This window comes from Drosophila serrata, unplaced genomic scaffold (assembly GCF_035046125.1).
Source record: "Drosophila serrata isolate PLE 108 unplaced genomic scaffold, ASM3504612v1 contig_245, whole genome shotgun sequence".
NCBI classification, from domain to species: Eukaryota; Metazoa; Arthropoda; class Insecta; order Diptera; family Drosophilidae; genus Drosophila; species Drosophila serrata.
In genome coordinates this window covers 1,679,618-1,693,514 of record NW_028257143.1, presented here as the reverse complement: position 1 = coordinate 1,693,514, position 13,897 = coordinate 1,679,618, and the positions used below count along the sequence as shown (strand labels likewise).

Here is a 13,897-nt window from a genome sequence, read left to right as displayed (position 1 = left end):
AGACATATTTAAAATTAATATTCTTCACTTATTATTGAAAACCCCCCAAATCCAAGATCATTAATGGGAAAATCTCATAAAAATATATTAAATATAAAAGGATAATTGAGGCAAAATGAGTAAATAGCTGAAATGAAAGTACAGAGTAACTGGTTACAATAAACATGAAGAGCATATAAAATTAAAATGTATTATGTACACAACCCCCACAAAATCCAACAGATAATACCAATAAATCGAACTTAATTTAACTAAGTTGAAAAAAAACCAATCCGTTTCCATCTCATATGTTTTACAGCCGGTCAAGTCCACCCCACAAGGAGTACCAAGGACCCTTGAGTGGAGGCCTGTCCTCCCTTTAACTCGATATCCTTTTTGCGGGACAGGACATGGCAGCGAAGTTGCCTGACTGTGGCAGTGCTATTAACTATTAACTATTACTTTCACTCACACCGACGAACAGTTGACTCGACGACTCTGAATACGAAATGCTAATTAGATATTTAGGCCTCAACTAACTTATCTCTATTTTCCCCAAGAAAAACAAAAACGAAAACATGAAACGTAAGAAAGCTCCTAACCGGCATAACGAAAGCTTATTAACTAACCCCCTTTTCCATCCACTTTAACTAGTGTAATTTCTAAGAGACGAAAATCCAGGTGAAGAAACAGAAACAGAAACAAAACGAAAATGTTATACAGTTTTGCCAGAACAACAACAAGAACAAAATGCAGAAATAAATCAATAAATAATAGTTTAATGGAAAATGTTATACATAAATATATATATTAAAATACATGTAATATGAAATGGTATAATAATGCAACTTTCATGAAATGAACTTAAAGTGTAAATGAATGCGGCTTAAGAAATTTAAAAAGTGGAGAAATGAAAAAAATTATACATATAGATGACGAGGCCTCTGTTTGGACCAGAGATAGTTATAAGACCGAATTTCGTCAACCTTCTTTTGGAATTGTAATTGCCATAATTCTCAATTTTGCGTATATCGTTCTCTGGTCCCATCAAGTAAATTTCATTGTGTTATTGAAAGTATATTTTTGAACCGATTTCTTCAGCATCCAAGGACACGTAAAATTGTTTTAAGTATAATAAAAACCAACAAGTTTTCTAACATTTTTGCTAGTGCATGTTTTCCTACGACTAAGCTAAACAACAGATTATGAAAGGAAGATAAAATTAGTTAAGTAGTATAATCAAATGCCGGCAACAAGTGCTATCACTGAACACAATAAAATCGTCTTGGGAGATCATTTACAGTATCCTTTCCTTTACGTATGTATGTATGTATGTATATCCAGGCGACCGCAGGCAGATCTTAACTTTAAATTATATTTCCTATATTTTCGTTGATTTTACCCCTCTATAGGCGATTGAACTTAGTTTCTAATCCAACGTATTTCACGCACAAAATTAGACTTGAAGACGATTTCTTTTTGTTTTGTCCCGGCAAAGTGTGTTCCCAAAACCGCCGATAAATATTAATAGGTTATCTAGGGTAATAAAAATACAACATAAAAAAAAACGAAAAAAAAAAATATATAAAAAACGTATAAAAGATATAAAAACTGCCAAGTTAATGTTTGACCCTCTAGCTTAAAAATCGAATGAATTACCAATTACCAATTACCAATTTCTTTCCTCAGTTCAGTCTCAGATCCTTCTCGCCTGCCTGCGGTTGCAGGACACTCACTCGTACCACGTTCCAGATCCAAAGCCACTTTACCACTTTGCAATATTTCCACTCTTCGTTAGGCGGCAACTACTAGCACACAATTTAAATGAATTATATTTAACAAGCATATATATAAACTGCCATTTTTTACACCATGTGTATGTAAAAAGAACAAATAAAATGAAAAGCAAAAACTAAAAACAGTTAAAATGACATTTTTGTGTGTAAACCGACAAACAGACAAACCGCGATCAAGACACCAGGCGACAAACAATAAATGTTCAGAATATTCGAAAATACTTTTTTTGAAAATTGTTCAAAGAACTTTGCTTATTCTACAAATTTCAATAAAATCAGCCGCACCTCTTCGAACAACAACAAGAAGAAACATAAAGGATCTGCGTTAATGAAATTGTCTTGATCAAGGCCATTTTCCAGGATCGTTCGAAATACTTTGAGTAGCTAGTTTTTTGGGTCTTTAGTTCTGAGGATCTCCCACAAACACATGTGTCACACTACGGCGTATATAGCAAACCAAAAAGTATAATAAAGCAAATCGAATATAAAATGGTTTGAAGTTGAGTTTCACTTTCATTTCCAATTGGTTTTAATACTTACACACAATAAACGAAAAAAAAATATTGAGACATTAGCGGCAGTAGAGGAAAATAAAATGTAATAGAAAAATAAAAAAAGAGAAACTGTATTAAACATAAGCTATATAGAACTAAGCAAGTATAACATAAAGTCATATATATACTTATAAATATATGCAAATGTTATATACATAAATGGTAAATAAAATGAAGAAACAATGTAAAATTACTTTTAAGTATGCGTACATTATTGACTTTTGATTTAACAAACGAAAACCCGAAAACACAACAGTTAAAAACAAATATGAACAACAACAACCACAGCCCACAAAACACGCGAAATTTGCAGAAGCTTAATAACTTTAGTTTAGAATGAATCTAGTGAAAACCGCAAATTATAATAAATAGTAGACATTATAAATACTAAAACGACAAAACCAAAAAAAAAAAATATATATATATATATTAATATATATATTTTAATTCAAGAAAAAATTCCTGCGTCTGGGAAGAAATTAAACAATAAACAAAATTACATTTTGTTTACTTTTGAAATTCAAGAAAATTCTAACAAGATTGCTTTAATTTAGGTTAACAAAAATCCTTCATAAAAATCACAGTAAAACTAAAAAAAATATATATATATATGTGGGTAACAAGATGAAGAAAAACAAACACTGCTTTTTGTATTATTTAAGTTTAACTATAAAATTATAAATATTAAAAAAAAAAAATTAAAAAATATAAGCTGTAATATTAAAAGGAACCTACAACAAAAAGAAGTAAATGAACATCAACAAAGAAGGAAAAAGAAAACGAAAAATTTAAAGAAAATGAAAATGAAAATGAAAAAGAAGAACAAAAAAAGCTACATAAACACATTGAAGAAAAACCCTAAAAATGAAGTCGTGTACGAGTAACGAAAAATGAAATGTTTGAAAAATTTTACTGAATTCAATAAAAATATTATGTTGATATGGAATTAAGTAATTCCAAATAAACAAAAAACAAATATCTTTTGTGTTTTATTTGTGCCGTTCCATTGGCATTTTATTTATTATATATTTTTTATATTATATATTTGGTAAAAAAATGAGTGTTGCATGGTTTAAATTTTTGCCTCGCCGACCACCTTCAGCTCCACCGTTAGCAATTGCTGCGGCACATCCAAATCCATCAACTGCCGCAGGTCCTCGAAGCTGATGAGGATCACGTTACTATCCGTCCTGATGAACTCGCCACATGCCTGACTCGCCGGACACGGCTGGATGGGGCGTGCCCGCACCTGCTTGGTGTAGTAGCGTGCCGAGTTGGCAGGCTGGACCAGCAGTCGCAACGAGATGACCACATCCTGGAGCGGAGTGATCGCCCAGATGGCCAGGACATCGTGCTTGCTGCCCCCCTTGGTCTGCCACAACATGGAGTGCTGGGTGCGGCAGGCGAAGACCAGGATGGCGCCGTGCTGCGAGAACTGTCGGTACTCGGCCGGCAGGTGTGTGTTCCGAGGGCACTTGAGCGGATTCAGGCCAGTGCGTCGGAAGCCAAACACTCCCAGCAGAGTGTGGACATCGCTCACCAGGCTGCTGACATGGCAGCTCAGCGAGACACGCTTCCCCGTCACCACCTCAACGAAGGGGATGCCCAAGCCTGATAAGTGGTCACGCAGGTAGTGGCTCAACAGGCCGCTCGGGTCCACTGAGCAACAGCATCCCTGGATCGGGCAGGGCACCAAGCGGAGGCGGTCCCAGGGCGATTTGCCGGGCGAGATCACAAAGAGCTTGCTGCGTCGGTCGCTGGGCGGCGATGTTAGCGATCCGAAATGGCACAGCCGCAGCAGCTGCTCGTCGGAGGACGATGTCACCGAAACGGGCAGACGGTAATTGGAGAAGTGCTTGGTGTACAAGGGCTGCTTTATGTCCTGCTTGCGCTGCTTCCGCCTCTCCTGGCGCTTCTGGTTCCTGCTCATGGCATCTGATGAAGACGGATCTCTCACGGCGGCAGACATGGTCTGTAGGCGGCGAGCTTGGTGACGGGACGGAGGCTTCCGGCTAACACATAATTTTGATGGCGCCTTGGAACTGACACTGACAGACTACTCAATGAAGCCACACATTCCCCCATTAACATTTATTATTTAGTTGGGCCGAAATCCCGGCGGTACTGCAATACCGGGCCAACCCGCGACAGAGGTGGAGCAAGCTCCTAGCACTCCGTCTATTTCCAAAAATCAGTTTAACATTTGTTGTCCTCCAATGGAGGAACTATCAGATGTTAAGCTGATAAGAACAGATACTACACTTTGATCTTAGCCATAAGGCCGAGAAGCGATACCTGACCTAGCGAGTTGCAGGGGTCTCCATGGGACATCTGCTAGAACCAGTTGGGAATCATATGTACACGCATGCGGTTAACTTTTGTACATGCGCAGTGCAATGCATACTTTTGGGCAGACCCAGCGCCGCTCTTGGTGGTTGTTGGTACTAAATGACTGAGTAAGCAAACATATCCCAACATATTTTATTAAACTATTTTAAATTAGTGATAGAAAATATTTTTTTTAAGAAGATAATCCCTACCAAAGTTGAAAAAATTTTCGTTTTTTCATTAAAAAAAACCTAACAATTCGATTTGAACCCCTCTTTACAGAAATAAGTATTTAGATAATATTTATTAGAAAAAAATATGTGTTGCATTAAATGCAGTATTTTTTTAGTTTTAAGCCCTATAAGTTCCAATTTCTCAATTACATGAACGGCTTTGAAGCAATCTACCGCAATTTTTATTTTTTACTTCCAATATTGTCTCTATTACAACAAAAACAAAAAAAGTAGTTTTAAACCAATAATTATTTTAAGTTTTCAGCAAAAAATCGTTTTTATAGATGCTTGTATAATGTGGCACTAAAAGTATGCGACAAATTTTTTAAATTGTACTTTAGCTTTTCATTGCTTGTAATATATTATTTCTTGCCTGCCTTTAGACAGTATTATAGAGACCATTTTTTAATAATATAAGTTTATAAATTTGATTTGTGTATAAAAACCCTCAGAGTGCGCATTTGGGACAACTATACGTAGATATTCAAAGTTATCTTTAAATTTTTTTTTCAATTTGATCGGAAGTGGTACGTGGAGGTACCCTAAGTTTGAAATTACAACTTGTAAAACATGGGAAAAAAACTGTTTTTTTTTTTAAATTTGTTTGTAAAGTAATATGTGTAATATATAAAACAAACATTTTTTTTAATTTTGGGTTTTACTAGTTACATTAAAAGCATTTCGATGTGACTATATCTGCCCGCAAAGGGGCAGAAAATTTTTTTTTGCCATAAAAAATGAAAAAATAAAACGCAAATATCCACTTTGATCAGCTGCTATTTTGTATCTCGTATTGAATGGAAAGTAATAAAATTTTGAGGAAAGATAGCTTAATCTATCCTGAAATTGTTTTTTTTTCTAATTTTCTTAAAACCATTTTTTACCCTTTTGGCCAAAATCCCGGCCGCCTGGCCCTAAGCGCCATGGCTTAAATCTGCCGTCCCAATAGAATGGCTCTTTCAGCTACGGGGCTATTACCACAATGATTTACATTAGTATTTTATCCCAGAGTTTAAAAACAATTCCATGAAAAGATTCGGTGGGAATATGCTACCAAAAGAGACCGCAAGTAAGGAAAACACTTCAGTTGGTGGAATATTTTTGGCCATGTATTTTTTAACTAAGCTAAACATTGAAACATAAAACTTGAACTTGTACTTATGCATAGTAGGTATTAAATAAATAAGGACAAAATATTATCGGAGATTACATTTGATAAAAAGCAGCAACATACATACTTCCTGATGTGAGCATTAAGCTTGCGTTACATTTCTTTGTACATACACAATACATACAAGGTTTGGAATAACATGTCACAATTTATCTTTGCTATTTTTCGCCTCACATATATTTCTTATAATTTAGCAAGTTCTTAATTGAATCAAAATGACGGCTTATTTTTCTCTCAACACTTAAATAGATCGAACGTACAGAGTAGAATTTACAAATTTTGAGCTTACACATACATACAATTTAGACTTTAAACATACGTTAATTTAAGGTTATTACCAATATATATATATGTAAATAACTTTCATATTATATAAGGCTTGCTAAGAGCCGCGCCTGTGCGACCCGCAGCTATTCAAAAATTGTACTAGAAAATAAAAGAGGGAGCCGCCGGATTCGAATCCGCAGCTGCTCATCGCTCTCTGAACGCAACGTAACAAAAATTAGGCGGGCGTGCAAATAAGACGGCACGAAACACAAAACAAACTAAAATAAAACGTTCAACTTAAAAACACAAAAACACTATTTGGAAATGGCTTCCAGCTGCTAGCCCGCCTTCTGGGTTTGCTTCTGCCGCTGCAGGGCCTCAAAAGCCTCGATTTCCTTCTTTTCTTTGGCCTGGTTGCGACGCTCGTACTCCAATCGGTGCGAGATAATGCGCTCCACAATACGCTCGGTGGTCATATCATTGCCCGAGTCGATCAGCTCGAAGATGGCTTTCGTCTTTGGCAGGGCATACGGATCTATCTTGCCATCTTCCAGAGCGATGGGTGTGCCGCCATGGCAGACGACATCGATTTTGAAATGTTCCAGCAGCTCCTCGGTGACGCAATAGGGTGCCCCAATCACAACCTCATTTACGAACTGTGAAAAGAAGATTAGTGTTAGGTTAAGAGATATGTATCAAGAAAAATAATGAAAAAAATCACGTCAAATATCGATGCAATATCCTTAGTTATGTTGTCTTACCTTGCAAGCCAGCACGCTGAGTACGCGCTCGTGCAGATTCATAATCGGATAGTTGCTGCCCTTGTACGAGTTGACCACGGGATCTGTGTGCAGGCCGACAATGAGGTAATCGCCCAGTTTGCTAGCCTTCTCTAAAAAGTCCAGATGGCCAACGTGGAAGAGATCAAAGGCGCCAGCCACATACACCTGAAGAAATTATAAGGGTTGGAATTATGTTAAGGGAAAGATATATCACAAGGAACTTACAATCTTATCACCAGGATTTGGGGACTTTCCATCACTGAACTGTATGATCTTTTGGGTGGTCGGCAAGAACTGACTGCATCCGGTCCATGGACTTTTGGCTGCCGAATCTTGACCCATGTTCGATGAACCTGGATGGGATTTCATTCGTCTTTTTAAAATCGTCACTGTTTTTGCAATTTGATAGTTTGTGTAATAAAGCAACGCAGACAAATGAGCAGAGTGTGTAATATATTATATAGCGGAATTTACGTTTAGGATTTTTGATTTTGATTTCATATAGGATGCGGATTTTGGATATTTGCAGGAGGCAGGTCATTTTGATTTTTGCATTATGAATTCATTTCACGGTTTTCATTCATTTCATTGAGGTTTTAGCATATATTTCATAGGCATTTCATAAACATTATATAGTTTTTTTTTTTGGTTAGTGGTAAACAGTGCGTACATAGAAATAAAAAGAAGAGAAAGAGTAAAGTTGTAGAGAGCAACATACATAAATCAAGGAATTAGTCAACGTTCAAATCTATTCAAGTCTTTGGAATGGGAAAACTTATAAACTGAAAGCATAAATTAAGCGTGCGTGGCCCTAAAATGTTTGTTTTGTTCATACTTATAACTGAATTCGACCGATATCGTGTTTATGCACAGCATGCAGGCAAATTTATAAGAAATAAAAAAAATAAGAAAGAAAAGGGAGTGCAAAAAATTTAAATGTTACAATTAAACGTTAGTAATTGTTAATTGTTAAAAACTTAAAACACTAATATTCATGAAAATGTCGCACAAATCATGGGATTTTATGATTGCTGTGATTTTGAAGGACATTAAAAATTAAACATAAAAGGTATGTAAGAAGCGGAAGTGGAAACAAGCGAAAGCTACCTTCTTTCTCAATGTCATATTCAGCAGTTCCCTGGCGGAAATGGTTGCGGGTCAGCAGCAGCATACGACCTACCAGGTCGGTGGTCGAGACTCCAGCAGTACGTCGTACTTCCCTAAAAGAAATCGATATATGTCAATACAAATTCGATTGGCGAAACTAGAGATTATATATAGATCAATTTCACAATTTAACATTTTATATTCTGAAATATGTGTGTTTGAAACATTGGAAAAATTTTTTATATTTTATATTTTCGATATAAATTTGTTAATAGATCGAAATACATCTCTAGTCGAAACCTGGCTATACATACTTGTAGCGGTTAGCTGACTTGACCAAATGATATGTGTCCACTCCCTCCGCGGTCATAGTAATATCATCTGTAATTCCAAAGGGAATCTTCTTAGCAATTGTTGTTAAGAGTTATTTCTATGATGCACTCACCTCCATGGACACAGAAATCACAGTTGTTTTGATCGAGAACCTCCAGTGTGGTGACATACGGAGCTCCGAGAACCACTTCATCGACCCATTTGATACCCTTGACCATCTTGACACGCTCCTCCTCGGTGAAGACAGGCGGTCCCTTGTGTTTGGTGATTTCCTCGTCGGTGTGAATGCCCACAATTACTTTGTCACCAAGGGCTTTGGCTTGTCGTAGGGAATTGGCATGCCCAAAGTGAACCATATCATAGCTGTTTGGCGGAAAGATAAAGTTCAATTAGTGGAGTTGTTACACAAGTCGAAGAATTGTATGAAGAACAAGGTAAGTTATCGAAAAGTGTGCCGACAAGAGCAAGATGTCACCTTATCACACGACATGGGAGGGACATGGGGTTATTGCTACCGGAAATGTCTATGGCCTATCAGGCTGTCAGATAAATTCAACAACGCCGACCTTCGCGCCAAGAGATTCTAAGAAGCTGAGTGCCTTATAATGCAAGCGCATGTCGCATTCCCAGACCAGTTTTATCCAGTTTGTATTTGAAGAATACCTATACTATATGGAGTGTGCAAGTATGTATGTTATTTTAAAACAAAAAATTGAAAAATTTAAAATAATATTTGCTTGGACAGTCCCCTTTAGTGAATATAACTTTGCTGGCCAGCCAGCTTAAATCGAAGAACTATTTGATTTTTTCACTAAAAGCCGTCAGGCGAAAAGCCAGGCACTCATGTGGAATTTAGCCATTAACTTGTCCGGGCGTGTGACCACACAATTTACATAATTTACAGACAACGCGATGCGATGTGTGGTCGAGTGCGCAAATGACCAGTAGCCGAGTTGCTATAGCCAGACGGTAGCTCTTGTGTGCTCCAATTTGGCGCTGCGTTGGTCAAGATTGCTCTTTGGACTCGATCATCAGAGTTGGTACGTTAAAAATCGTCAATGTTGAGAGATAATGATGATGATGATGATGGAGCAAGCAACCAAGGTAGCGATTGGCAATTTTAATTGCAATTGTGCGGGCACATATGTATGTGCTAGTAAAACATTACACATTCCATCGATTCTAAACTGTATGCTTGCCTATAGGCGCACACGTGCCCAGAACTAGGTTTGTTTTGGCTTTGGGAAAGCGATAACACATTTGTGGAGACGTGGGGGCCGCTCAAATTGCACTCAACAACAATTATGTACTTATTTGGAATGGAATTTTTGCCACGAGAGAGACAATTATGAACATCATCACATCATCGCCTTGTGTATACAACATTTCAAACTTCGTTTATTAATATTATTTGTCCTAAAGATGATTATAATTATTTAAAGTGGATATTGAAAATGATCAATTGATGCAATTTGTAAATTAGCATCCCGACATTATAGCTATTGTATATACACATTTTGTACTGTAATTTTACTTTTAACAAGTAAGTTAATGAGGCTACGTCTAGAGGTAACCTAACAACTTGACTAAACACCTTGATAAGGAGTAGAAACGTCACCATTATCAAGCTGGTCACCGACAATAATATCGATATGCCCCTGTTGGTGGGAATGTGAGAGGGAGCCGGCAAAAGGCGATAAAAGAAGGGGAAGACGACTATATAATGGGAATGAGAGAGGGAGCCGGCAAAAGGCGTTAAAAGAAGGGGAAGACGACTGTATAATTAACAATTAGCCGGCATCACAACGATAATACAACAAAGTGATCAATTTCCTCCAGCTGTCCCAGTGTCTGGCACCGTCACTTCGATGGCTTGATAAAAGCCAAGCAACCATAGAATCTACGTCACGGAACCCAAACATAATGAAGAGAAACAAAAATAGAGCTTTTATTATATACTATATGTACATATGCCTAAAAATACACGAAAGATTATGCAGGTGTTGCTCCCAGTGATAGTAATCAACCGGGGAGCAGGAAAGCAGCTAGTAAAAACGTGGGCCATTCATTAATCGGGGCGGAGAACCTTTGCTCCCGGAGATTTTTGCAGCAGAAATCTGAAATCTGTGCCGAGCGCCAGGGAAGCAGGCAGAAGGCACAAATATGCATAGCATTGTACTCTATATGTAGAACAGACCCAGGGGCCGCACAATCAATTCAGTGAGCAACGGGCAGCGACACAAGCTACAGCAACGAGAACGACAACGACAACGACAACGACGACGTTGCTGATTAAAAAAATATCACGCGATTCTTCGTAGAATTTGTGCTCTGACGACGAACCCCAGGCTGGATTCCGTGGGGCCTGGGGCCGAATCCCACCCAACCCTGTGCTCTTACAGTGTTGTTACGAGAGCCCCATTCATTTGTTTTTCACTGGCCCCCAGGTTCATTGACTTGCCCGAAAGGAGGGACCAGCGAGTGCTGGAGAAGTACTTGCTTGCGTCAATGATCAATCTCATCTGCCGATTAGAATATTTGGCTTTGCGGCACAGTACATGTGCTCTCGTACATCGCTGGGTTAATGGGCAGATTCCACAAAAATATAGCCAGGCAACCCGGGTGCTTGTTTATTTTTTGAGTTTTGCAGAATGGCAGCTGATGTGGTGTATGTTTTCTAGGTCGACCTTATCAGCCGGAGGACTTCCACATTGACAGGGTGTGACCCAGTGGCAGCAATGGCAGCGGGATTTAAGGGAGAACAGATTGTCACAAATAACCCCGGAAATGCCTATATACGAACATTCTTGTCAGGTTCCTAATCAATTGTTTTTGGTTATTAACTATAAATGATGTGACAAATGACATTAAAAATGAAAATAAATTGTACATTTGAACTTGACATTCGGAATTTGAAGTGCGCAGCTTAGGCGAATCTTCCCCTATCATGTCCCATCACTGTGAAGTCATTGAATAGTAATATATAAAAATGGCGTTAATTACATTGTTATCCCTACCCTTAGGTTTAGCGTTTAGGGAATCGTTGAAAACTTTTTAAATACCTTTAATATAACATCTGTATATTCTGGCCATTAAAAGTATTATGAAAAGTATAATCATCCAGAGTTGATCTAGTCGGTCTGAATGATACACATGTAGATATAAAGATAGATAGATACATATATGGCAAGCATTTTTTCCTGTAGTAGTATATTAATTCATACGTACATGTATATATATTCCTAAACATTCCTAAATTACAGAATTTATACGAATATTTGTTTTCCAAATGCATCCTCCTAACAATGTAACATTAATTTTAGTTTGAACCCTAATAATAGCAGATCAAATTAATTTTTGTTCCTGCAGGATCAAGAATATATATGTATATTTTTTTCATATAAGAGAAACAAATATCATACATAATCCCTTGTCCTTATATATTTTAGGGTAGTGTGAATGGCCCTACCCAACCTCCAATTGTGATGCACTATTCAGTTTTAAGGCACATAAGTAAATGCCGGATGAAGATGACGACGACGAAGATGAGAAGACGGCAAAACGTGCCAGCATTGTGGGTCAATGGCGGCAGCATGAGGTGGGTTTGAGCAGGGCATGCGCAGGCCCGCATCACGTGATGTTTAGGGACAACCGGCGGTCTGCCGCAGTCAACATGGGCCACGTAAACGCAGCAGCCTCAGAGGAACGAGAGAAGAACGGGAGGAAGAGTAAGGCGGATGCCGCTCTTCCGATACAGTGGGATACACAGAACGCTTGCACAGTTTATATACAGAGAATCGTACGATGATTTTATTTTCGTTTTCTGGGCGTGTGCCTTTGTTTATTCGGCGGGAAGGAGAGAATACAGTGTGCAAAGAAGGAGGAGAAGTGAGAGGGCGAACATAAACAATAGATGTATGTAGTTTTATTTATGTATAAAACGTTCAGCGGAAACCGCAATTGAGGAACTTTTTGTACGTCTGATAAAGCAGAATAACTTGTTATGGTAGGCCATCCATCTACAATTCGTATCGCTGTCTACTGTCTAATATAATTCCGATAAAGATAAACCGGTTATTATACATTGCACCAAAACTAAATGATAGAATCTATAATTTTAAAAGAAAAAAAAATTATCTAAATATCAGTTCTCAAAAATCATGTACATATCTACATTCTTCAGTTATCTATCATATTATACAATTCACTAACCCATCTTCCTCAATGTCTTTTTAATAATAATCACCATTTAATCACCATCAGAATAGTAAACAACTCTATATAATGGGAATTTATTGAGAGCTTCTGACTCTATAAAGCAATTTTTAAATTTTAGTTTGACCCCTGACATACAACCCACAAAGTGCGGTAAAACTTTATTAAATTCGTCACAAATCGGTGAAAAGAATGGATATTAATACGCCCAGGCAGGCCTTGAACCTGAAATAGACTTGGGCCCGATGAAAAAGAGAGCGGATATTGCGCGGACTGCAGTGCAGACGAATCCCACAGTTCCACACATATTCGCTAATCAATTCTAAGAGACCCTGAAATACTCGATTTCACACACCAATAGTATTTATCACCGGTTGATTACGACCACGGCCCCGCCGGGGAGCAGACGGAACCTACGTGGAATTGTTCTGCTTTGACTCACTGTGCCCCCTACCCTCCGACGAAATCCAGTAAAGTGACGCAATGGGAACCGTTACTTGCCCTACACAGCTCCACCGGCGGCAGGTGGAGTGTTCCCCCGTGACTCACCAGCCGTCGCACCAAACGCGGATCTCCTTCTCCTTGGAACTGCCGTTGCGGCTGACGCAGCTGTCGCCATTAGCCCGCTTGTCCTCCATCGCAAGCTTATTATTGAATTTTCCAATTACAATTTAGAACTGTGTCCGGCACTAGAAGCACATCGGACGCGAAGGCAAAACGAAAGACGTTGTTTTTGCTTTTTTGATTTGATTTTTGAGGCGGAAACTCGACGACGTTCACACTTCGAGAGCTGTGTATGTTGTGTTCTGAGCTACGGCGACGCTCCCAATATTTATTTCCCGAGCTACTCAGTTTTCAGAGTATTGCCTTTAGCCTTGCCTTATCAGCGCGCGGGCGCATGGAAATGTTTCGGTTCGATTCGGTTTTGGGATTGTAAGAGGCGGGTGGAGTAACTTGCTTGAATTTGTTTTTTTTTTTTATATATTTTTATTTCTTGCACTGAGTATCATCGATACATCGATATGTGATAGTTGCATGAGCGTTGAATTTAACTATCGATGGCACTGTTTACGATTTATTCTCCAACGTTGAAATAACGGATAACTATATTAAATTTAATTGTATCTTAATT

General features: G+C 38.2%; 2 protein-coding genes, 1 long non-coding RNA gene and 1 other non-coding gene across 8 annotated transcripts; 1 reads left to right on the top strand and 3 right to left on the bottom strand.

Moving 5' to 3' along the window:
- Positions 1-2,797: 2,797 nt before the first annotated feature.
- On the bottom strand, positions 2,798-4,616 carry LOC110185855 (uncharacterized). The gene has a single exon (XM_020954864.2). It carries the CDS (start codon positions 4,296-4,298, stop codon positions 3,402-3,404), a length of 897 nt encoding a protein of 298 aa, XP_020810523.2. The 5' UTR covers positions 4,299-4,616; the 3' UTR covers positions 2,798-3,401.
- Positions 4,427-4,622, bottom strand: LOC147643710 (U2 spliceosomal RNA). The gene has a single exon (XR_015271608.1). It is a non-coding gene; the product is annotated as a U2 spliceosomal RNA (small nuclear RNA).
- A 1,355-nt stretch (positions 4,623-5,977) lies between these two features.
- Pect (phosphoethanolamine cytidylyltransferase) lies at positions 5,978-13,831 on the bottom strand. Of its 5 annotated transcripts, none has more exons than XM_020954679.2 (7): positions 13,315-13,831; positions 8,663-8,913; positions 8,532-8,598; positions 8,218-8,330; positions 7,336-7,499; positions 7,090-7,275; positions 5,978-6,984 (listed from the first exon to the last, which is right to left on the bottom strand). In XM_020954679.2, exons 1-7 carry the CDS (start codon positions 13,401-13,403, stop codon positions 6,667-6,669), a joined length of 1,188 nt encoding a protein of 395 aa, XP_020810338.1. In that variant the 5' UTR covers positions 13,404-13,831; the 3' UTR covers positions 5,978-6,666. The 5 variants fall into 5 exon arrangements, with proteins under 5 accessions (XP_020810338.1, XP_020810340.1, XP_020810341.1 ...); XM_020954681.2 differs by having other exon boundaries at positions 7,336-7,463; positions 13,315-13,828; XM_020954682.2 differs by having other exon boundaries at positions 7,336-7,442; positions 13,315-13,814.
- On the top strand, positions 10,761-11,452 carry LOC147643709 (uncharacterized). Its single transcript, XR_015271485.1, has 2 exons — positions 10,761-11,172; positions 11,232-11,452. It is a non-coding gene; the product is annotated as an uncharacterized LOC147643709 (long non-coding RNA).
- Positions 13,832-13,897: the final 66 nt, after the last annotated feature.

Coding starts and splice junctions, on each gene's coding strand:
- LOC110185855 (XM_020954864.2), bottom strand. CDS start 4,298: ATGTCTGCCGCCGTGAGAGATCCGTCTTCATCAGATGCCATGAGCAGG.
- Pect (XM_020954679.2), bottom strand. CDS start 13,403: ATGGAGGACAAGCGGGCTAATGGCGACAGCTGCGTCAGCCGCAACGGC. Junction 8,599..8,662: donor TGATTTCTGTGTCCATGGAG/GTGAGTGCATCA, acceptor TTGGAATTACAG/ATGATATTACTATGACCGCG. Junction 7,500..8,217: donor ATATGACATTGAGAAAGAAG/GTAGCTTTCGCT, acceptor TTGCAAAAACAG/TGACGATTTTAAAAAGACGA.